The 25,312-nt window shown below is 49.6% G+C and overlaps 1 protein-coding gene across 3 annotated transcripts in view; it reads left to right on the top strand.

Moving 5' to 3' along the window:
* Positions 1–25,312, top strand: part of LOC146699549 (atrial natriuretic peptide receptor 1-like) — a 63,096-nt gene that overhangs the window by 30,938 nt on the left and 6,846 nt on the right. For 2 of the 3 annotated variants that reach the window (XM_085472532.1, XM_085472531.1), the window contains 13 exons: positions 11,824–11,918; positions 12,086–12,221; positions 12,600–12,684; positions 12,922–13,039; positions 13,616–13,690; positions 17,662–17,739; positions 18,703–18,807; positions 18,923–18,994; positions 19,307–19,469; positions 19,621–19,776; positions 20,724–20,892; positions 22,251–22,397; positions 24,720–24,843. In XM_085472532.1, coding sequence (XP_085328658.1) covers positions 11,824–11,918; positions 12,086–12,221; positions 12,600–12,684; positions 12,922–13,039; positions 13,616–13,690; positions 17,662–17,739; positions 18,703–18,807; positions 18,923–18,994; positions 19,307–19,469; positions 19,621–19,776; positions 20,724–20,892; positions 22,251–22,397; positions 24,720–24,843 — 1,523 coding nt within the window. The other variant, XM_085472533.1, reaches the window with a different exon arrangement.

The raw sequence follows: 25,312 nt of genomic DNA, 5'->3' as shown, positions 1-25,312 counted from the left end.
GATTCGTTCATGATTCGCGCATCACTAGTTCAGTGAAGGAGAGGCGGAGCAACGCAGCGTAGAGACAAAAGTGGACGAAAGAGGCAAACTTGCGGCTCCAGAAGTATAATTATAACGCAACATAAACTTTATCGATATAAATGTTATTGTCACATCTCGTATCTCGTATAAAAATATATCAATATATTTAAAAATTCGATATATCGCCCAGTCCCAGTTTGGCGGGTAAAGAGGGATGGGTGAAGCAGCACGTGCTGTTTCTGCGGCAGGTAACCGACACGCAGCGCCGCAGTGTTGTTGTGTTGACGTGTTACTGTGTTGCATCGCATTTTTTAGTGTTTTAAGACTCGGTTGCTCGGCAGCCCACTGTGTGTCAGACACGCTGTGAGGAAGCAGCAGGAACAGGACGCTGTGGTCGTGGACGCCGCCGACGTCTCCGTCAGACAGGACGCTGTGGTCGTGCAAACCGCCGCCGTCTTCCTGAGACACTTTCTGAGATTTTCTGTGGTTTCAAATAAAACCTTGAAACTGCCGCTGGTCATCCCAACGTCGCACACTGGAAGGTGGTCGAGCTCAGCCGGCGTAGGTGCACGCCATCCTGCAGGAACACGGCAACGAGCGAGCTGACTCCACAGAGCTCATCGGCTCAGCTTCTGTGGGACGTTCTGGAAAAACCATCACAGCGTCCCAGTGACCGTCAGAGGTCTGAGGGGTCTCTGCGGGTCAGGTGGAAGGCGTGAAAGGCTTCAGGGCTGTGATGTCAGAGACGCTGGTCGTGACTGAAGCTGAGAGCTTCGTATACGACCGCGAGTCATGTGATGACGGAGACGTGAACGGCTTGCAGTCTCCCGTCCACATCAAAATGTTTCGATGAACGTCAGCGTCCCTACTGAGATGGAGGACGAGAGAGTGACCTTTGACCTTTGTGACATGTCTAAAGTGCCAAACAGCAGCCGGGTGGTTGCAGTTAGAAACACTCGTCCGACAGGTGAGACCCAAGCAGACGTGGGCTGGTGCCGCTCCGCCAGGTGTTGCGGTGCAGGTAAAGGTGTGCAGACAGCAGTCTTTCCTCAGGATCAGCAGCCAGTGCTGCTCCGGGGGAGACGCTGATATTCAAGAGGCTTTGTGAGCGCTCCTTTCTCTGATTTTTCTCCTGTTACTGAAACGCTCTGACCTCCTCGCCTCGCTGTCAGCCAGCCCTGGACATCTCCTAAAAATATCTTGGAAATCGAATCATGTGAAACCAGAGTCCTGCTTTCAGCCTGTCCTCCACCCGCCTGCCTCTCCTCTGCTCCGTCCTGTCCACATCCATCACGGCGAGGCCTCGTTAGCGTCACCGTGTCTGCACTCACGCAGACGAGACCGCTTCAGCCAACGAGCCTCCGTTTATGCACTCGTGCCTTAATGGTGTTCTCGTAAAAGCATCAAAGGTGATTTACGGTGTTGAGCACAAAGTGTTGGTCATGTGACAGATCTGCAGAAACATTTGAAACTGTTCACACCCTCAATTTATTACAACAGCCAATCAGAGAGAGTCTACTGAAGAGAGGGCGAGCTGGGGAAATGGTCCTGCCCAGACTGCCAGCTGTTCCTAAAAAGGGCTGTCACCCACCCGACTGAAAGGATGGAGATTTGATTTGTGGATGCTGCGATCGTGTCCTGACTGGAAAAGGCAGATTGTGGATCGTTGAACGCTCTCTGACAGACGTTATCACGTTTCCCTGCGAATAAACAGTGAAGCAGACTTCCTGTGGTGTGAAATGTGACTCCTGCTAGGAGGAGGCTGGTCTCCTCCTTCCCCGAGCTGACCCTCCCCCTCTGTTTCCAGGACAGCTGTCACTGAACCCGGTCTGCACGCACTCTTTATTTGAAATGTTTATGAGCGCAGACACCTGCAGGGCCACCACGCCGGACCCTCGCCTACTGCGGGCAGCTGGTGGTGAGCTTTCATGTCTCCTGTGTGATGAACCTGTTTGCCTGCTTGAGGAGTGCAGTGTCCTAATGAGATTTGTCAGTCTTCCTAATCTCTGATTTATAAGCCGTGAGATGAGGTGATGTGGTTACCAAGCAACAGCTTTCAGCTTCCAGGTCCAAAAACAGATGTGAACCTGCAGTATGTCAGAGACAGACCCCACATCCAGCTGTCAGGTTGCCAGAGGAACACGAACACGTAAACACACGACTGCACAAAGGCCGAACTCGGCGCCAAAACATGACGCACTCACAGGGGGGCGGGGCCACGACACATCCATCCAGCCTTCCAAACATAGGGTAGACCCTGCAATAATACATACAGAGAAAAACCCAGCAATCATATGACCCCTATGAACAAGCACTTTGGCGACAGTGGGAAGGAAAAACTCCCTTTTAACAGGAAGAAACCTCCAGCAGAACCAGGCTCAGGGAGGGGCGGGGCCATCTGCTGTGATTGGTTGGGGTGAGAGAAGGAAGACAGGATAAAGACATGCTGTGGAAGAGAGACAGAGGTTAATAACAGATATGATTCAATGCAGAGAGGTCTGTTAACACATAGTGAGTGAGAAAGGTGACTGGAAAGGAAAAACTCAATGCATCATGGGAATCCCCCGGCAGCCTACGTCTATTGCAGCATAACTAAGGGAGGATTCAGGGTCACCTGGTCCAGCCCTAACTATATGCTTTAGCAAAAAGGAAAGTTTGAAGCCTAATCTTGAAAGTAGAGATAGTGTCTGTCTCCTGAATCCAAACTGGAAGCTGGTTCCACAGAAGAGGGGCCTGAAAACTGAAGGCTCTGCCTCCCATTCTACTTTTAAATACTCTAGGAACAACAAGTAGGCCTGCAGAGCGAGAGCCAAGTGCTCTGATAGGGTGATACATTTATGTTATCTGGCTTCATGGATAGATAACTCTTGGTGTCATCTGCGTAGCATATCCATCCATATATCCAGTATGGATGGATATGCTGAGTGCAGCCAACACTGTCTGCTCCACCAACTCTGATTTCCATTAAAAGTTTATGGTGCAGAGTTTGAATTTATATGATGAGTGTTGTGAAATGTTAGCTTAAAGAACAATATATCAAATACGTTTCAATGTCTTCTTGAAAAATGGCCGTCAGCCCACTTTCACACCATTTTTTCTACACCTTGAAATCTGACGGAGTGCTTGAACAAAAAATCTCAAAAGCTAAAAAAGCTCAAATTCAGGGACTTTTGACAACAACTCCAGCTGCTCTCCAGATTCCGTATTCAAACACACACGAGTGACAGATGGTGGTTTTTTACATTCTGAGTCACATAAATTAAGAAAACTACATTTTTATTCAAATTTCATGGTAGAAGAGCAAAATCTGACAAACTGTGCCACAAAATCAAACAATCAGCAGATGATCCGATTTGAATTTTAATGTTCGATTGTTTAATTTCTTTCACAGTGTGAAGTTTTTATTAGTGAACTGAACTTTTTCAGATTTGAACTCGACAAAAGTCTTTGAGATGTTAATCTTCAAACATCGTCTCAACTTTCACAGTGAAAACGTGTCCGTGTCTGCAGATTCACAGCGCCCTGCACTCTAGGCGCTGTCTCGCTCCATGACGCAGGTTTCTCTGCAGCTTCAGAGTCTTTGATTCGTTTGCAGCGATAGTTGTTTCTTCCAGCTTCCTGTCTGCGTGACTCTGCCTTCTCTCTCTTCCACACAGCAGATTATCTACCCCTGTGCACATTCATGTTTAACGGGAGGTTACAGACCACAGCGCTCCGCAGGATGATCCGTGATCAGGCAGAATGAGCGTTACAAGAGACGGAAAAGCTGTGAATGAGACAGAAAGAAGGGGAGGGTGGCTAATAAGATCTCATCAGAGATAATCTCCATGACAAACAGGACACAAGAGGAAGGAGGCAGGCCGGCTGTGAAGACCGTGAATCGGAGTGAGAAGATCAGATTACAGCTTCCTCTCTGCTGTTTCCGCTCCATTAACTAATGGACGAACACGTCGCAGCACGTTTGAATGATCGGGAATATTACAGCAGGTCTGCAGCAGATTTAATGCAGCAGCTCGCTGAGACGGCTCTCAGGAGGAAACAGCTGGGGTCAAATTTCAGGACAGTTTATTCAGGAAAAGTTTCTAAACCTGATCTGGAAAGTTCTGGATGATCCCCGAGATGGAAAGTTTGTGAGGCTGAGGACGTACCGCCTCGTCCTCTGTCATTCCTGCAGATGAGCACAACGCTCAGTCTGTTTGCACAACCCACTGTCATTGTTGCACTGTTGTGTGTCTGGATGCTTCTGCTCTGTCTGGGGTTTTTTGCACACTTGCACTTTGTGTTGATTGTCATATTTAGCACCGTGGTCTCAGAGGAACTGCGTACGGTCCCACTGCACATGGTTGAAATGACAGTAAAGCCTCTTGACTTGATGAGGCAGCGCACTGAGGCTCTGATAATCAGCAGAGACCCTGAGGCCACAGGCCAACCCGCTGCTGCTGCTGGAGAAATGTCTAATTAACCCACCCGAGCGATCTTCCACTTTATTTGCAGCTGCTGAGTTTGTGCACTCAGTTAACGCCATCACTCAGCTGCACTACACCTTAGAAAGTGTCGGTGCTTCGCTGCACAGTAAGAACAGAGACTGAATGAAGTTCCTGCTTTACAGAGCCAGAGCTAACCCACGCTGAGCAGCATCAGCTGAACGGGTGAAAAGGTTAGAACAACCCAGCGGTTGTAGCTCTTGGGTTGGGTTGGAGTACTGAACTGCCACGTTACCCTGGGATCCAGTCCAGGTACCCAGTTCAGCTTCACAGGTGAGATTAACCTGTCTGACACCCAGTGGACCAGGATTCACAGATGTTTCCAAAAGGCTGAGGAAAATCGTCCATCCAGCTGCTAACGTGCTTCCTTTTCTTATTTTAAAAACCAGCCCCAAAAACATGTCGGTCAATGACAGCTCCCTTCTGAATGTGAGACGCGTAGCTGTCGGCGTGCTGCAGAGGATGTTGTTCGGATGCCCAATGATCTGGTTTCTCTCAGTCAGCCACACTGAGACCAGCGCGTGAACAAGGGCTGGTTTAGGCCACCAGTGTTGTAGGACTCCATGTTTCAGTTTAGTGAACACCAGAGATGGGCAGTAACGCGTTACTGTAATCTGATTACTTGTTACTTGAAAAAAGTAAAGGGATTACTATTGCAAAAACGGTAATTAGATTACCGTTACTTTCCCGTAGGAACGCTGCGTTACTGCGTTACTAAAACCGTGATTTTTTGCGAGAATGTCTCATGACAGTGACGTAAGCGAGTGCGACGTTCGTGACAACAGCTGTGTGCAGATCAACAGTGGATCACATATCGAGTGCAGAGAGAGTATGAGCGTGCAGCGTTTAAAGCGTGGAAGTACTGACCTTACTTTGAGTTTGATTCCATAAAAAGTGACAAAAACATTAGTGTCCGCTGTGCGTGGGAAGAAAACTTCTTTTTACAGCGAAAAAAACCCCTAAACTTCCAACAAGCATCGAGTAGCTACGACGTAATGGGAAACTCACAGAGAAACTCGCGGATTCTTCCACTGACCGCGGCACACCTGCACCAGGGTAAACCTCCGCCTACCCCACTCCTGCTTTACAGGTGAAAATAGAGCAACAGGACCGCTGAGTCTTTGACTTTATTTATTTTCTGCTGTGTTTTACTTGCATCTATTTGAAAGACTGAGTGTAAACACACAAAATATTTTATTTTATGTGCTGGAATGTGCAGATTAAAACTAACAAAACAAGTTTTAATCAAGTTTTAACCTGTTCGCGCAGTAACGCGTGAACAGGTGTGAAATGTGTGTGTTTAGTTAGTTTTAATCAATTTTAAATCATACTTTTTATTTGTTTTTGTTTCTAATGTCTCTGTAAAGCACTTTGAATCACCTTGTTGTTGAATTGTGCTATACAAATAAATTTGCCTTGCCTAAAAAGAGACTTTTCCATTTGATTACATTTTGTATGATGGATTATGCAGAAAAAGTAGAATTGGGCTGAAAGATCTATCACTTTATCACCTCTTCAGGTTGTAAATCGGGTTTTTAAAAAGTAACTAAGTAACTAAGTAATTAATTACTTTTGAAAACAAGTATTCAGTAAAGTAACAGGATTACTTTTTTGGGGGAGTAATCGGTAATTAGTTACTGATTAGTTTTTTCCAAGTACCTTGACCAACACTGGTGAACACAGCTGGCTGATGTGAAGGTGGGTCACTGTAAGGTGGGACCTTCCAGTTTGCTGGCCGGATGAATTTATTGGAAAAGGAGCTGAATGAGAGAGAAGAGTTCCTGAGGTGGGATGTAGACAGGCTCACCGGGAAACAGTAATGTTGGTGCACTGGCTGTTGGTGTCAGACTGGATAAACCTCCATTGACGGGAACAGTAACAGCTGTGAAAGTGCAGCTTTGATCTGCTTTGATGTCATGGAGACAGTGTTTCCTCAGGATGCAAAGAACGAGGCCGGAGCGCACGCTCAGCTGTCCGCACGATCCCAAAAAGCTGCAAAGAAGTCAGTTTGGGTGCTGGAGATCACATGTTCCAGCAGAAACTATTCACAGCCTCACACGTGAAACCAGCGTTCACCCTGATGCCCTGTGTTGTGTGTCGATTAGCTCGGCCGCTTCCAGGAACTCCAGCCAGCAAATCCTGGATTGGAACGAACTCGAGATGCCGAGACTCCAGGCTGGATAAGCACTCCAGTGCTGAGCCTTGGGACAGCTGGTCCAGGTTTATTAAGTTAGGCTGCACGATTTTGTCTCGCACTCACGCCATTCAGTCACATCAGAATCATAGAAAACATCAACACTGATCAGAGAGGTCCATGTCCAACGTTACAGCCACGTTTCCCGCTGTTGTCAGCGCTGAAGACGGCGTCTTAGGAAGCACAGACACGTGAAGTGATGTACCCGGGGTTTGGGAACGTCAGCCACATACAGCGATGAAATACTGGAACGTATTTCAACTGTGAGCTGTGAAGCAGGGACGGGTTCAGACTCTGATCGTTTATCAGCACGTATCCATGTATAAGACAAAGCTGACGCTGTGAGGCTCCATCAGAGGTGTGAGCATCACCGCAGACGTCTTTGTGTCAAAGTAACTGAGGATAAAACATGAAGCAGGTTCTCCTGTTCTGGCTTTTTATAGCAGAGAAGCTTCAAACTCTTCTGCAGTCGATCAAAGACTGAAGCAACCTGATGCTGCTGAAGTGAAGCAGAGTCACAGAGGTTCGATCACAGCTGAGCAATCACTGAAGTCTAAATGTCTTCAGTCTGAACAGAGGTGAGGCTTTGCTGTCAGAGGCCGACAGCAGCGAGCGCAGCAGCGGAGCGTGAGCAGCAGGAGACGGAGATTTGATGGTAAAAGTCTGAGTGCACTGAGGGAGAGAGAGCTGTGCAGGAAGTAAAACAGCCAAAGTCAGAGAGAATTCATGACGACGTTTCTCAAACGTGAAGTTTGAGCTTCTTTCTGGTTCTGTCAGTTTTGGTCAGAGAGACGAAACCTGCAGAATCTGAGTGTTTCAGCCCCGACGTCTGTGGACGATCCACGCTCTGTGTCTCTGCTCTCATCTCCTGGTTGAGCTGATTCTGGAGTTTCTGATTAATTACATTTATATTTAAATCCAGGATTTAATGAATCGAGATCACTTTATTCAGACTAAAACCGATTTGAATCAGGAAATAGATTTTTAAAAGCCAGCCCTGGTGTGGACGTGGATGCGATGAAGGATAACATGACACCGCAGTCGGCTCTGTGAACATTTTAAGACTTGTTAGTTACACTAAAACACAGATTTCTCTGAAGAGGTCAGGAACAAATGTCCACACAAAGCAAACCTGCGTGGAAGATGCCTCCACCCACCCATTCATCCTCACGAGTGTCAGCATGATGCTCTGCCTCTGCCTATTTCCTTTCACACCTTCAAACCAAAGCCCTGAATGAACGAACATTTTCCTTCATTGCTGTTTGTCATTACAAAGCTGCTCTTATCCTGCTTGCTTCTTTTCTCCAGTGCCAGTTTTCACTGGTGAACACTGTATTAGTATTGCGTATGAAACGCTGAGTGCCCCTTCACCTGCACAGTCACTGACTGTCTCAGGCAGTGGTTCAGTTCTGTCAAATGACCTGGAAGTTGGTAAAGAGACAAAACGTTGTTGTGCGCCTGAGAGCTCGGGAACAGGAAGAACACGCTGAAGGACTTTAGGATGCTGTCTGTGGGTTTAAGGAGCCGGTTTTGCTCATCATTTCCTTTCAACGATCGCCTTTTTCATTGAACACAGATCCTGTGTTTCAGTGTTAAAAGCTTCATTGCTCCAGTTCAGGGCGAGCACTTCAGACGTGTCTACTCACGTTGCTTTCAGCTGGAGCCACAAATGTCTAAAGAGGCTAAAAACGAAGGCAGCTGCTGAAAGTTCAAACGTTTCTTTAAACTTTAGACGAGTTTAAAGTTCTTCTTTAAGCTTGTCTACCAGGATGTGGATGACTGTGCCAGAGGTTTCCCATCAGACCAACCTACCAACAAGAACACGACTCGCCTTAGTGCGGTGCGTCCTGAGAGCGCCACCTTTAGCTTTCACCACTCTCTTTCTGTTGTAGCGTTGTCATAGAAACGCAGAGCCATGTTTGAGCGCCGCCTGCTCAGACTGACCATACAGCTGCAGCTTTGGTTCAGAGGTGGACTTTGGTGTGAGACTGGAGCTGGTTGGACTGGATGTTGATTGGTTAGATCATTGTTTATAGTTGGACGTGGTTAATAGATATTGTTGGACATTGTTTATGAGGTATTGGCTTGTAGTTGGACTCTGTGCTGTTACGATTGTCTCAGACAGTTTTCTGGCTGGTTTTTGACTGGCTGGTCACTGTTGTTGGTTTTGGCTGATGTTGGACTGGTTTAGTACTTCATACAGGGTTGGATTGTTTTGGAGCGATTCTGGGATTTTACTGGGATTACACACTGACTGTAATCCCAGTAAAAGCCGGTCAAGCAGTTTTCTTATAGTTCACAGGTGAAAGCAGAAGTCCTGGATTCAGATGAGACATTTATTATCCCGTGATCTCGTAAAGACTAACCTTCACTCGTCTGCGTTGGCCCTTCACACACACATGCACACGCAGACACACTAAGCAAGCACACAGCGATTCCTGGAAAGTAAGGCATGACCTCCCAGGAACACGTAAACTTCCTGGGGTCAGTGTTAACAGCTGCAGGTGTGACTCATGTTGTGAGGACATAGATGTGTTTACATGGTCACATTCTGCGGTCCTGAGTTCCTCGTGGGGACAAACTCGTAAATCATTACATGTTAAAGTCACGGGGAGGTTAGGGTTGGTCGAGCTGAAGTTAATGTTAGATCGGATTTCCAGGAAGAAGACATGACTGTGCGTGTGTGTGGTCCACATATATTTATGATTTTTTAATAAGCTGACATTAAAACAGCAGGAAAGCTCGCTGTCCAATCAGCACGTCTCTCTAAATGTCATCCTTGGACCGCCGCTCGCCCTCCGTGGACCCGCGCCTCATTGTTACGTGACAGCCAATCGCAGCAAAGATTATGCTTCATGAACATCACTTACTCCATGTTTTTATTGTCTCGTTGTATCTACGCTGCAGCATTACTTTTATTTTCTCAGCATTACTTTATTATTGCTTATTATTTATCGATTGCTTGTATTGATCTGAGTGTGCTCTGTTAAACAATCTCAGGGGCTGCACGGCCCAGTTTAAGATAAAGAAGGATTATTTTGAACCGTAATCATGCAAAGCTGCTCACGATGGGTGTCCTTAGCTGAATGTGCTGTTCATGTTTTTGAGTTTTATTGGTTCTGTTTGTTTGAAATGTTTCTTTGTTCTTTCCTCCTGAAAGCATCAGAAATCAAAACTTTGTCTTTTGAAGTCAGCAGATAAGAACACAAGAGACCGAAACCCTGAAAGGACCCATAAAACCTCTGTGGACAATAAAAGGATCCAATAATGATTTAAAGCAGCACTTTTATAAACCAGCACCATAAAACACGTCTCACTGTGATGAATCCTTATCTTATCTTTAGATCAGAGTCTGGCTCATCGTTTCTAAGTAACACATGAAAACATCATTCTTCCAGAGCCTGAAGGTCGGAGGAAGATCGTGGTTCCAGGAAATGGCATGAGAGCTCACGACCTCCACGCCATCATCAGCCCACAGCCTGACCTCTGCACTCCACCACCACGCATTTGTTCGCTCTGAGCTCCAAACGCTAAGTGCTGAAGGGAGGGCGGGGTTACACCCAGGGTTTACGGGCATGTGATCGATTAGCGCCATCATTTCCCTGCGTGGCTTTTGCACATACAGGAGCTAAGGTGTGGGTGTGACAGCTGTTGTGGCTTTAACCCTGTGAGTTCAAAGGTCGGGGTCATGACCCCCGAACCCGCTCCATGGCTTCTCAGTCTGGTGTAAATTTAAAAACAAATTGTAGTTGGTGTTTCTCAGCTTCTGTGATAGTGTTCACGTCTGAGTGTGGGTCCCCTCCGCCCCGGCGTCCCGGAGTACCAGCCGAGACGTCATGGAGATGATGGAGAGCCTCACAGTCGTGCTGAGTGTCATTTACCTCTGTTTTAATCCCTTTGATCTGTTGCTTCCTCCATGTTCGACCTCTACAACCAATCAGCTCCCTCCTAAACTCTAATGGCTTTGTTTCTATGGCGATGGTTCATCTGGGTGGTTAGCGCCACTCAGCCCCTCTTCAGCGTGCACACTCGCTCTCCTCCTGCTGATTGTCTGTAATTAACGTCTCCTGTCTGTGTGACTGTTTTCATGCACGACCTCCTCTCTCCTCAGTCTTTGCTTCCTGTTGTGTTTCCTGCTGTCACGTGTTGGATTTTGGGGGACGGATCGTTCGTATGAACTCATGCACCTCTGCGCTCTGTTCTCCAGCTGAACATCGATAACCTCACCAGTGTTAATAAGACCATTTTATCAGGTAACCTGTACCTGCCTGTTGGGCTGTCCTGCTGCCAGCTGTGCCGGTTCTGGAAGCTGAAACCTGAGAAGTTTGAAACGTCTGTAAAGTCCAATTATTAACACCAATAAAAATAATAATGATAATAACATATATGTTACTCAGTGCTGTCGTCTGCACACGGAGGCCTGCTGCTCGAGCTTTCTGTTTGTCGGTCATCTCTGCAGCTGTCGGGCATTTCATTTGGATCTTGGACTTTTATGTTTTTCCCTCCTGCAGCTGGGACCCGTTCAGATTGTTAGAGTGTGGTTTCAGTGAGGTTCTGGTCTGTTCCACTTCGCTTTCATCTGTTCCTCTGTCAGTTTAGACTCCTAGCATAAAAAAACAGAACCTTCACTAACGGACGAGCTTCCTCTTCCTGTCCATCAAGTGTTAACTTAATTACTTCCACGCCTGGTTTTGCTTTTTTCTTCATCACTAACAGCCCAGGAAAAGCAGCTGAAGAGAGAAGCCTATCAGGGGGTCGGACATATTTGTAGTTTTTAGTCTGTAGTTTGTAGTTAGTGTCAGATTTATGCTTAAAAGATGAAAGTTTTCATGAAGGATGAACTGAGTGTTTATTGATGACGGCTGCTCAGAGGCTGGTTAAAAAACAATGATGATGGCGATGGTGTTGGTGGTGATGAAGGTGATGGTTTTGGTGGTGTTGATGGTGGTGAAATAGAATTCCCTTAGGCGGTGCAGCAGGTGGATGGTGGTGTGAGATGCACTCAGGTTAATGATGTGAATTATGTGAAACTCTTGAAGTCGTTCTTCCATTGTTTGATCGCGAACAGCTTTAACCTTCAGACGAGGAGACGCTTCACCTGTGTACCTGTGTGCTTCTCCTCAGGTGTGACAGGGCTGCTCCACCTGGATGACAGTGGGGACCGAGAGACCGACTTTGCTCTGTGGGACATTGTAGACACCAACAGCACCACCTTCCAGGTGAACACACTAAACACAGACACAACAGAAACGTGCTGGTTGTGTCCTCGCAGGCTCCGACTCAGCGCTCAGCGTTTTTGTGACCTTGAAAACATAAACTAGAGTAACGAATGTTAGAACGTCTGCGCGAATCCAGGGACGTTAACCACACCTCCTCCTCCTCGCAGATCGCTATGGTGTACAGCACCACTGAGGAGCATCTGACCGTCATACCTGGAACACACCTGTACTGGCTGGGCGGAGCCCCTCCCCCTGATTTTCCTGTCTGTGGCTTCAAGAACGACAACCAAGTCTGTCTCGCAAGTCAGTATGCCAAAGATCAGTCTGAGGTCAAAGTTCATATGCACTGGTTCTTATGAGCACTCAAAGCACCTCATTCACACACACACACGTAAGTGCTTCCTATCTAGCATTCACACTCCGATGGATACATCAAGAATGGGATCGAACCAACAACCTTCACGATTAGTAGGTGACCTGTGCTACCAACTGAGCTACAGCCCAGATCAGGAAGAACTCGTTTTAAAAATGTGTGGTCCTGATGGACCTGTTGGTCCTCATGGTCCTCGTGGTCCTGATGGTCCTTGTGGTCCTCATGGTCCTAATGGTTCTGGTTCTGAATCGTGAGATCACATAGTGTGTCTGTGGGTTAATAACAGTCTCCTCCTCTCTCTCTGTCAGAGACCATCACCATCTACCAGATGGTCTCCATCGTGGTCATCTTCTTCTTCATCTTGATCCTGACCATCGCCATCTTCATCTACAGGTGAGAGCTGCTGCAGTTCCACCACCTGGTCATGTGAGGGCAGTAGCATGTGGAGTGATCGTGCTACATCACCACACGATCAGGTTCTTTGGTGCGCTCAGAGAAGAATGATTTAGAATGAGTTGGTACTACTGAGCGTGTGCGAACTGTAATCAGACAGACTGTGTCTGACCGTCTTTGAGCTTCACCTGGAGGAAGATGAAGGTGAGTCACTGAGGAAGAGTGTTTGTGCTGCAGGAGGATGAAGCTGGAGAAGGAGCTGGTAGCTCAGCTCTGGAGGATCTCCTGGGACGACATCCAGATGAGCGACCTGAACAAGGTGCTGCGGAGCGGCAGCAAGCTCACACTGTCACTGGTAAGTGCGCGCACACTCCCACGCAGTGACGCTGGTTAAAGGTTTGAGGTGTACGTAAGGCTTCTGATGACAGGCGTTCTAATCGAAGGTAGATGTAAAGAAAGATGTGCGTCGAGCTCAGGTCGCCGTTACGTTTTAGACTAAACTGGGGAACAGAAAATAACGAGGCCTGAAATCAGCTCCGAGGAAACTCCCAGAATTCTTCTCGCTGTCTGTAAATCCGACAGACGCCTTCACAGTGAAAACACACTCCCACGAGCAGTTTATTAGGAACACCTGCACCATCTTTGATGTTGGAAAGGTGAAGAGATGGGAAAGGTGAGGGCGGCACATTACTGGATGAGAGTCCAGGCTGTACCTAATATTCTGCTCTAGAGACGTGTCAGGGACACATGAGTGTTAGGAACAGCTCCAGGGAGCAGATGAGTTTGCACACGTGCTCCTAATAAAGTGCCGAGTGAGCGTACACGTGCGGTGTTTTTACACGATCGTTATCGTCACCATGGTAATCCTTGGTGTGACGAGGAAGATGAAGATGATGAAGGTCACACTGACGCTGAGCGTGTTTGTTTCCAGAGAGGCTCAAACTACGGCTCCCTGATGACCGGAGACGGGAATCTGCAGATCTTTGCAAAGACCGGATACCACAAGGTGAGTGTGTCCTCGCCCTCCTCATCCTCCTCACCCCCTCGCCCTCCTCACCCCCCTCATCTTCCTCAACCTCCTCACCCTCCTCATCTTCCTCACCCCCTCATCTTCCTCAACCTCCTCGCCCTCCTCATCTTCCTCACCCTCCTCATCTTCCTCGCCTTCCTCATCTTCCTCATCCTCCTCACCCCCCTCGCCCTCCTCACCCCCCTCATCTTCCTCAACCCCCTCATCTTCCTCAACCTCCTCACCCTCCTCATCTTCCTCATCTTCCTCGCCCTCCTCATCTTCCTCAGCCTCCACAACCTCATCTTCCTCAGCCTCCTCATCTTCCTCAACCCCCTCGCCCTCCTCACCCCCCTCGCCCTCCTCACCCCCCTCATCTTCCTCACCCCCCTCATCTTCCTCATCCCCTCGCCCACCTCATCCTCCTCAGCCTCCTCGCCCTCCTCACCCCCTCGCCCTCCTCCCCCTCCTCGCCCTCCTCATCCTCCTCATCCTCCTCATCTTCCTCAACCTCCTCATCTTCCTCAACCTCCTCCTCAGCCTCCTCACCCTCCTCATCTTCCTCAACCTCCTCCTCAGCCTCCTCGCCCTCCTCCTCAGCCTCCTCGCCCTCCTCATCTTCCTCAGCCTCCTCGCCCTCCTCATCTTCCTCGCCCTCCTCGCCCTCCTCAGCCTCCTCGCCCTCCTCAACCCCCTCGCCCTCCTCACCCCCTCCTCATCTTCCTCGCCCTCCTCGCCCTCCTCAGTCTCCTCCCCCTCCTCGCCCTCCTCATCTTCCTCGCCCTCCTCATCCTCCTCATCTTCCTCATCTTCCTCAGCCTCTTCGCCCTCCTCATCTTCCTCACCCCCCTCATCTTCCTCACCCTCAGCCTCCACAACCTCATCTTCCTCAACCTCCTCGCCCTCCTCACCCCCCTCCTCACCCTCCTCATCTTCCTCAGCCTCCTCGCCCTCCTCATCTTCCGCACCCTCTTCGCCCTCCTCAACCTCCTCGCCCTCCTCAACCCCTCGCCCTCCTCATCTTCCTCAGCCTCCTCATCTTCCTCAGCCTCTTCGCCCTCCTCATCTTCCTCACCCCCCTCATCTTCCTCACCCTCCTCACCCCCTCCTCATCTTCCTCAGCCTCCTCATCTTCCTCAGCCTCTTCGCCCTCCTCATCTTCCTCACCCCCCTCATCTTCCTCACCCTCTTCGCCCTCCTCACCCCCTCGCCCTCCTCAGCCTCCACAACCTCATCTTCCTCAACCTCCTCGCCCTCCTCACCCCCCTCCTCAACCCCCTCCTCAGCCTCCTCACCGCCCTCCTCTTCCTAAGCCTCCTCACCCCCTCGCCCTCTTCGCCCTCCTCGCCATCCTCCTCTTCCTCGCCCTCCTCATCTTCCTCACCCTCCTCAGCCTCCACAACCTCCTCATCTTCCTCAGCCTCCTCATCTTCCTCAGCCTCCTCAGCCTCCTCGCCCTTCTCATCTTCCTCAGCCTCCTCGCCCTTCTCATCTTCCTCAGCCTCCTCGCCCTCCTCAGCCTCCTCATCCTCCTCAGTCTCCTCACCCTCCTCGCCCTCCTCATCTTCCTCGCCCTCCTCAGCCTCCTCAACCTCCTCAGTCTCCTCAACCCCTCGCCCTCCTCACCCCCCTCATCTTCCTCACCCTCCTCACCCCCTCCTCATCTTCCTCACCCCCTCCTCATCTTCCTCACCCCCCTCATCTTCCTCACCCTCTTCGCCCTCCTCATCTTCCTCAGCCTCCTCATCTTCCTCAGCCTCTTCGCCCTCCTCATCTTCCTCACCCCCCTCATCTTCCTCACCCTCTTCGCCCTCCTCACCCCCTCGCCCTCCTCAGCCTCCACAACCTCATCTTCCTCAACCTCCTCGCCCTCCTCACCCCCCTCCTCAACCTCCTCGCCCTCCTCACCCCCCTCCTCAGCCTCCTCGCCCTCCTCACCCCCCTCCTCAGCCTCCTCACCGCCCTCCTCACCCCCCTCCTCAGCCTCCTCACCGCCCTCCTCTTCCTCAGCCTCCTCACCCCCTCGCCCTCTTCGCCCTCCTCGCCATCCTCCTCTTCCTCACCCTCCTCACCCCCTCGCCCTCATCTTCCTCACCCTCCTCAGCCTCCACAACCTCCTCATCTTCCTCAGCCTCCTCATCTTCCTCAGCCTCCTCGCCCTTCTCATCTTCCTCAGCCTCCTCGCCCTCCTCAGCCTCCTCATCCTCCTCAGTCTCCTCGTCTTCCTCGCCCTCCTCATCTTCCTCGCCCTCCTCATCTTCCTCGCCCTCCTCAGCCTCCACAACCTCCTCGCTCTCCACAGCCTCCTCGCTCTCCTCAGCCTCCTCGCCCTCCTCAGCCTCCTCGCCCTCCTCAGCCTCCTCAGCCTCCTCGCCCTCCACAGCCTCCTCGCTCTCCTCAGCCTCCTCAGCCTCCTCAGCCTCCTCGCCCTCCATCATCTCAAAAGTTCAGCATTTCAGGAATTTAAAAAAATTCACATATAGAAAAATATTTTCACCAGAAGGAAAGAAAATGAAATCGTTGTTTGGGGATCACTACGTGTGATCGGCGTAGAGGGGAGGAGTTAATCAGCCGTGCTCTGCCGTTCAGCGTGGACTCACCAGGGGGAGGGTCAGTGACCTCCTGCTCCCAGTCCGATAAAAAGGGGAGGCTGCGTCAGGAGGAAGAACAGCACAAAACTGCGGTGCTGCAGAAGAATATGTGGGTGGTGCAGGATGTGGGTGGGAACAGAGACGCGTGAAGTGGGTGGAGATGAGTGTCAGGGCTGCAGGGGTGAAAGAAAGGTTTGAAGATGGCGGCGAGAGCTGCTGCGAGGGATGGTTGGAGACGGTGGAGCCCGAGGTGGCGGTGTTCACCTTCATGACCCGCTGCAGGACCAACACGTGAAAGGGCCGGCCTCGTCCAGGTGCATCATGGGACTGTGATGTCCTGCTGTTTCATATTCAAACACTCTTACAGACTCTGCAGAGCGGCGCTGATTTCAACAGTGAGCGCCCCCCGCCATGGCGGCAGTGCAGCTGTGGGAGGAGCCAGTGGTGATGCATGCGCTGATAAGGATTCAGGTGGGAACACCTGGAGCTTAGTTTAAGAGTTGAATTTCCTGCTGGTGAATGGAAATAACTGAGCTGTAGTCTGCTCCGAGGAAGCCGCCCTCCTCCTCCAATCAGCCGAGTGCCGTTTTCACCGCACTCATCAGTCACCACTTTGAAAGGTCAGAGGTCGTTGATTATTTCTTCAGGTCTTAATGATGCCGCAGGTGGAAAAGCTCGTTATGAAGACAGGAGCCCTCCAATCACAGAGTTGCTAGTCTGCATCAGTATTTTATCCTGATTTGTTCTAGAACCACATAAACCAGATCAGAGATGCCGATCTGAGGTCCAGGAGGGGGCGATGCCTCTGAAGCCTGATTGGACCGAAGTCTATGCGGCGATGATCCTCCATGTTCTATCCTCATGGGTTTCTGGTCTCGGTCGCTGTTTCAGGTCTGACTGAAGAAAACAGGAAGTTCATGTTGGAGCAGAAGCAGGAAGCAGGGCGAGGGCTACCTGTGATCGATAAGAGCGCAGACGTGTGTCATGGTAACATGGCGAACGAGGCTTTAACAATGTCGTTGTACATGAACAATGAAAATAAAGATTATTCAATTGTGTTTAAAGGGGGAGGAGCTAAAAGCTGCTTGTTTCAGACAGCACACGAGCTGAGACACAGGATCAGACAAAGAAGGATTATTTCTGACAAAGATCATGTAAAGCTGCTCTAACAGTGCAGCAGGGAAAAAAGCTGGAAATGAGCAGAACACCTTCACCTTCACATGCAGCTCCTCCCGTGTCAGGTTAGCTAAACAGCTAACGAGCACGATGAGAACAGGAGGGAGCGACGAGAACGAAGTGAGGCGTCTGCATCATGTCACGTGTCACTGAAGGTCGCTGTTGTTGACTTTTGGTATGTTGCTCTTTGTTTTCTTCCAGGGGAACATCGTGGCCATCAAATACATCAACAAGAAACGCATCGAGCTCAACAGGAAGGTGCTGTTTGAGCTCAAACACGTGAGTGTCTGACACGTCACACGTGACCATTAGCACCGGCTAAGCTAACAGCTCAGAGTGGCTAAGCGAACGGGAACATTTACTGTCTGCTTCCTGTTCAGGACCAGGCTCACCAGTACAGTACAGCAGCCAGCATGAGCTGCTCCCAGCAGGGTCAGTGCAGCTACAGTGGGGCCTTCATCATCCAAACATCCATTCATTTATTTCTCCCAGTTTACCCAGTTCAGGGTAAACATGGTTCGGTCATTTTAATCCATACACTGCACACATTCAAGAAAATGTAATATTCAGCTAATTAAAAACAGACGATCTGTGTCACATGTTCTCAGGCCACACGTGGTTCCACGGTCAACTTCCTGTTATTCTTCTCCAGACTTGAGCTTCTGGATTTACATCACTGATGTAACGACCTGAACGATGTTCGGGTCAGGGTAATTCTAGGCTTCATGGTCTGGACCTGGACCTGGTCTGAGGAGGTCTAATGGGCAACGCTGTGAAATGTCCCTTCAGTCCAGGGGTCTCAAACTCGTGGCCCAGTGGCCACTTGCGGCCCACGTCAGCCCTGCTTGTATGTTGATGTGAAGAAATCTAAAGCAGTTTGGCTTTTCTGTCGGAGAGGGTTTGTTTGTTGTTGCGTGAAATGTTAAAATAATTTCTCAAAATGATTGAATATGAAACCAACATGAGCAGAGAGCACAAACGTGAGGCTGTGTCAGCTCGGTGACACGGGCACACTGACGTCTTTATTTTGTTACATATGAACACAGCGCTGCCACGTGTTGGACGCACAGAGAGGACTTCCTGAACGCTGAAGTGGCCGTCCAATGAGACGACAGCAGTGGCAAACAGTGACGTTTGAGACGCCAGCTTTAGTCTGTTTCCACAGTGGGCGTCACCGAGGGCGGAGTCATGCCCCCCGTGTTTTCCTGTGAATTCAGCCTTTGAATGTTTCCGTCTGTGCAGATGAGAGACGTCCAGAACGAACACCTGACCAGGTTCATTGGAGCGTGCATCGACCCCCCCAACTGCTGCATCGTCACAGAGTACTGCTCCAGAGGCAGTCTGCAGGTACGGCTTTAAGGGTGGGGGTCAGGGTGACGGCGTCACGGCTGCGTCACGGCTGGTGCTGAGGAGATCTCGCCAAGGTCACCGCTGACAGGTTATTGGTTGTTTGTGTGTTCAGGACATCTTGGAGAACGACAGCATCACTCTGGACTGGATGTTTAAATATTCCCTCATTAACGACATCGTAAAGGTACGTTTCCATTTCCTGCAGAGTCTCTGCTTCGTTAAGTTTCTGCTTCCTGGACTGAAGCTCGTTAACGGCAGTTTCAGGGAGTGGAGTCGACGCGATGCATGTGGGACTCATCAAAGCGAAAGTACGAGGAGGAAGCGAGCAGGTTAACGAGGACAGAGGAGTCAAAGTTAGAGAGCTTTGGGGTCCCCGGTGTCTGATTGGATGATGGCAGGACTCAAAGTGAAGACAACAGTAATAAGTTACCTCCAGGTGGCGTTACCTGTGATAACAAACATGTTGTCAGTGCTGTCCTCCTCTCTGTGTCTGCAGGGCATGCTTTTTCTCCACAACAGCGTCATCTTCTCCCACGGTAAACTCAAGTCCTCCAACTGCGTCGTGGATAACCGCTTCGTCCTGAAGATCACCGACTACGGTTTGTCCAGCTTTCGGTCTGAGAGCGACGCAGCTAGTGACGCTCACGCCTACTACGCCCGTGAGTTGCAGCTCTCTGCCGTTAATCTGCTTTTCCTGAAGTCAGGCAGCGATGTTAGCAGCACGCTCCTCTCAAACTCTTTAATGTTAAACATGAAGAGGTTTCGATCTTAAGCTCAGGTCCTGAGGTCTCTGTTTGTGCCGCCCTGCAGAGAAGCTGTGGATGGCTCCAGAGCTGCTCAGGATGGAGTGTCCTCCTCCTCAGGGAACCCAGAAAGGAGATGTCTACAGCTTCGGCATCATCCTCCAGGAGGTGGCGCTTCGACGAGGAGCCTTCTACCTGGAGGGAGACCCGCTCAGCCCTAAAGGTAGGTAGCTCTGAGGTTCCTGCTGCAGGTGTGCAGCTCTAAAGGCTGATGGTGCACATGCACACCTGTAGGTGTGCGTGTCGGGTCATGTGATCGGCGTCGACCTGGTTTCAGATTAAGCCGCGATCCTGCTGGGATGAATCAGAGCAGAGAAGAAGAGGCTGAGCAAACAGCACGTCCACGCTGGTTCCTCAGCCGCCTCTCGCTCACAGGTCATTTCTGCGTTCGCTCCAAACCACAGAAAGCGCTTCAAGCTGCACGCCGAGCTCTGCTGCTGCACGCCGAGCTCTGCTGCTGCACGCTCACAGAGCAGCTGGGGAGCAGAAGCTGTTTACCTGCTCTCTGCTCAGGTGCGTGCTCCGGCAGCGGCGAGCCTCATCACCGCTAATGACCTGGCCTCTGATTTATTCGCACGGAGCACACTGGACGTTCCCGTCTCTGCTTTCCGTTCATTAGGACTCGGCGTCTGTGTAGCTGGTCGCCTCCGTCGCTCAGGTACGACCCGCTGTCGCCATGGGAACCTGCGTCATGCTGACAGGTTTGCTAACAGCACAAGTCTGAAAGGGATTTTATGTTATTTATAAGGAAGTCAAATAAAGTGTTACACCATAAACCGTCGCTGGGATCATCGTCAGCTGTTCTGTTTGTCTCGTACGGACGCTCGTGGTCACTTGTTTTACTGCACAGTCTGCTTTCAGTCACAGATCAAATCCAGTTAAATGTGTTACTTTAAGGTTGCGTTCATGAAATGTGCTCAACACATTTCATGAAACATGTTTTTAACTCTGCTGACATTTTTACAGAGACTGTGCTGCTCATCCTCGAGCGGCTCGAGGCTCCGAGCAGAGGATAACGTGTGCACCAACACCAGCGCTCCACCTGAAATCACCAATGAGCTGGTAGTTTAAGGTTCACTGCGCTGAACGTGCTGAACTGTTTCTGTGCAGAGATCGTGGACCGCGTGATTCTGGGGGAGTGGCCCTGCCTAAGGCCGACCATCGACTCGCAGAGTGACCGCCCCGAGCTGGGTCAGCTGATGGAGCGCTGCTGGGCCGAAGAGCCGACGGAGAGACCCGAGTTCAACCAGATCCGAGTGCTGCTGCGCAAACAGAACAAGTAAGACCTGAAACCGCGAGCAGAGCAGTGCATCAGTGACATCCTGTGGCCACACAGGGAACAACACCCAAAACTGCATTTGTGTGTTTACAGAGTGAAACATCTCCATCTGAAAGACCTGGATGGCCGCTAACTTTCTGCTTCTTAATTCAGATCAAACTGAGGTTATTGTACTCGGCCCTGAAAATCTTAGAAATATGGTATCTAAGCAGATTCTTACTCTGGATGGCATTACCTTGGCCTCCAATAACACTGTGAGGAACCTTGGAGTCATTTTTGACCAGGACATGTCCTTCAACACACATATTAAACAAATATGTCAGACTGCTTCTTCCATTTGTGCAACATCTCTAAAGTTAGAAATATCCTGTCTCAGAGTGACGCTGAAAAACTAGTTCATGCATTTATTACTTCCAGGCTGGACGACTGTAATTCATTATTATCAGGAAGTCCTAAAAACTCCCTGAAAAGCCTTCAGCTGATCCAAAATGCTGCAGCAAGAGTCCTGACAGGGACTAGAAAGAGAGAGCATATTTCTCCTGTTTTGGCTTCCTGTTAAATCCAGGATTCAAAATCCTGCTCCTCACATACAAGGTCTTAAATAATCAGGCCCCATCTTATCTTAATGACCTTGTAGTACCATATCACCCTATTAGAGCACTTCGCTCTCGCTCTGCAGGCCTACTTGTTGTTCCTAGAGTATTTAAAAGTAGAATGGGAGGCAGAGCCTTCAGTTTTCAGGCCCCTCTTCTGTGGAACCAGCTTCCAGTTTGGATTCAGGAGACAGACACTATCTCTACTTTCAAGATTAGGCTTCAAACTTTCCTTTTTGCTAAAGCATATAGTTAGGGCTGGACCAGGTGACCCTGAATCCTCCCTTAGTTATGCTGCAATAGACGTAGGCTGCCAGGGGATTCCCATGATGCATTGAGTTTTTCCTTTCCAGTCACCTTTCTCACTCACTGTGTGTTAACAGACCTCTCTGCATTGAATCATATCTGTTATTAACCTCTGTCTCTCTTCCACAGCATGTCTTTATCCTGTCTTCCTTCTCTCACCCCAACCAATCACAGCAGATGGCCCCGCCCCTCTCTGAGCCTGGTTCTGCTGGAGGTTTCTTCCTGTTAAAAGAGAGTTTTTCCTTCCCACTGTCGCCAAAGTGCTGCTCATAGGGGTCATATGATTGTTGGGTTTTTCTCTGTATGTATTATTGCAGGGTCGACCTTACAGTATAAATCGCCTCAATGCGTCTGTTGTTGTGATTTGGCACTGTGTAAATAAAACTAAACTGATAGTAAAGTGGACACGAGCCCACGCTTGGTTTTTGCCCACCCAGAACACCATGTGTGTGTTTTCAGGGAGTCACGGACCAACATCCTGGACAACCTCCTGTCCCGGATGGAGCAGTACGCCAACAACCTGGAGGAGCTGGTGGAGGAGCGAACGCAGGCGTACCACGAGGAGAAACGCAAGGCCGAAGCCCTGCTGTACCAGATACTACCACAGTCAGTACTGCAATTACTGCACACAGTGCGGCTCTACAGTAAACATACCCTCCTCCTCCTCAGGTGCACCTTTGGACATCTTCCTCACAGCTGGGTTCTGAGCATGTGCAGTTGTGCGTGTGATGTATGGGCCGCTCGTCTATGGTGTTATTTTTGTGCGTCTATTCTGAGAGCACGTAAATAAAATGTTTGCAAGTACAAATGTTGCATTTTGAGGAGAAAATTATTTTGCGCGAAGCAAACTCATCGCCGCATGCAGGAAATGTGTTTCAGTGTTTGCTAATGTCCATAAACACACAGTAACAGCCGCTCTGTGTGCTCACAGACGTCTGCAGACCTGCTCTCAACATCTCTGCACGCTCAACTCTCTGTACAGCGTTACAAATGTGCCACAAAACCAGCCAATCACAGACTTGGATGCAAAAATTCTGATTGGCTGTTTTGGTCTCCAATCAGCTCGACAGCTACTGCGTTCCAGAAACACGGTCCAGAGTGTAGCCAAACCCCTTTGCAGTTAGTATGTTTAATTATTTGTTTTTAAATATAGACTTTTTAAAGAGCATTGTTGGTTTTAAGCTAGTTTGAACCAAACCGCTCTGCTGGATCTGGCTAGTAGCTGGTGAGCTCGTGTGTGTGACAGCAAACACTGAAACACATTTCTTGCACGCAGCAATTATTTTTCTTCTCATAAAATTATTTTCTTCTCAAAATGCAACATTTGTCCTTGCAAATTTTTTTACACCAAAATAACAGCATACTCCTCCTGCCGTGTACTTTGGAGGGTCTGCTGGGTGGAGGCACAGCTGGTTGGTGTAAACAGAAAGAGGCGTTCCCCTCTTCTACTGCCCAGCTGTGCACAGGTGTGACCTGTAGTCCCGCTCACACACCTGCGCCTCGATGCTCGAGCCTATCAGATATTTGTCTGAATGCTGGACGCAGCGCTCTTCGGCTGTGGTGACCCTCGATGTGAAGGCGGGGTCGATTTAAACATGGCGATGGTCTTGGTGTGAGTTTGAGGTCTGTGGCGACTAGAACTGATAATAACTTAAAGATTATTGATATCATTATTGATTATTGACCGTTGTATTGAGTCTCGCTGGGTTCTCATTGGCTCAGTGTTGCAGTCGTTACTCAAAAAAAGTCATCATTACACAGAATAAAAAAGTAATGCAGTATGTTACTTAATTACTCCCAGGAGAAAGTATTTGGTTTGAATACTCGTTACATTACTTGGCTGTTACAAAATAAACTGAGTCACAGTCGCACACACCAACACAGATCCTGAAGAGACTTTAAAGCGGTTGTCATGGTGATTCTATAAACATTGGCAGGTAGACACAGAGGCTGCAGCCTCACCTCTTTGTTTCCTGTTCAGGCTCTGGCTGCTGGGCTCAGGTCTGCATACGCGCTGCTCGTCTCTCGGGGTTTTTGGCTAGCTTAGCGTTAGCATGCCGTCTGCGCTTGCAGACAGTCGTGTTAGCGGCCTGGATGGATCTTCCGCTTCACTATTACGCTGTCGTCCTTAGTAATGTCTGTATCCACGCTGCACGCTGCGCAGCTCTTTTCCTCCAGCACACGAGCTGATGTCAGCTGATTGTAGCTGGAGTGCAAGAACTGAAAAGCAGGTAGACCAATAATTCCAAGGAACTGGACTACTGGGAACCAGTTCTGGATTCTTGTCCTATAGTGTTGACATCAAAGTAAGCTTTGTTGTCATCTCTGCTATATACAGTTCAGTATATAGAGCGACAGATGACGAGGCTCCAGTTCCAACAACAATAAATACAGGAAGAGTAAGAATAAATATACACTTTGAGGTAAAAAGGGTTAATAAATGTAACGTTTACAATTTATAAAATGAGATTTAAAGTGACTTTGAAGTGGTTTAAAATAACCAACGCAGCAGTTTTACAGTATAAATGATTTAAAGTGACCAACATGAGCAGGACTGTCCACAGAGCAGCGTCTGTGTTTACAAAGGCAGCGATGTGTGAAGTCCAGTAGAGTCAGTTACTGGTTTGTGTGGGTGTGTGTGGTGGGGGGAGTGGGGGAGCTGGTAGTGAGGTCAGGAGTCTGATGGTTTGTGGGAAAAAGCTGTCTCGCAGTCTGGAGGATCGGGCCCCGATGCTGCGATAGCGTCTGCCGATGGGAGGAAAAGAGTCCGTGTGAGGGGTGTGCACCAAGCGCACATGTCAGACAGGGGCATCCAAGGTTGGATGTCCAGCAGCAGAGGTGGTGAAGGTCCCGAGGTGCACACGGACATTTTTTATGGGCGGAGCCCCCTGCTCACACACTCATGGCGCCGTATTGTCTCTCTGTCAGTTCGGTGGCCGAGCAGCTGAAGCGTGGAGAGACGGTTCAGGCTGAAGCCTTCGACTCGGTCACCATCTACTTCAGTGACATCGTGGGCTTCACCACCATCTCCGCAGAGAGCACGCCGATGGAGGTGAGACGAGTTTACCTGAGTACTTCAGTACTTCTCACACAGCTTCCAGGTCCAAAGACACAAACACAGAAAGCCAGACGGAGAGTAGCACCGGACACCTGATCCTCCCAAATCCGAGCTTGGACTCTGAAATTGGCTCTGCGTCCTGTCACGCCGTCAGGGCTGCGTGTGACTGACGTGTCAAACGCCTGCAGCGTAGTGCAGGTGTCTTATCAGACACGCTGGTGTTTCTGCTGCAGGTTCAGACGCTGCATGCTTGCCACCATGTTAGCACGTGGGCTGAGGGCGGCTGGCGAGATCCATATTTCAGAATCACATGCTCAACGTATTTGTGGAGAACAATGGGCTGGTCGAGGGGAGTAAAATCCAGAGGAAACATTTTTGAGAGTAAATGAAATGAGAAACTTTATCGATACTGCGGCTTCCTCCCACGTGCAGGCAGTGGGGTTAGGTTAATTGGTCGTTCTAA

This window comes from Copadichromis virginalis, linkage group LG11, assembly GCF_057382275.1.
Source record: "Copadichromis virginalis isolate Kocher_CV1m ecotype Utaka linkage group LG11, C_Virginalis_male_GT1.1, whole genome shotgun sequence".
In the NCBI taxonomy this organism is placed as follows: domain Eukaryota; kingdom Metazoa; phylum Chordata; class Actinopteri; order Cichliformes; family Cichlidae; genus Copadichromis; species Copadichromis virginalis.
Note: the sequence above shows the minus strand (reverse complement) of the source record. Positions and strands in the feature narration are given on the sequence as shown.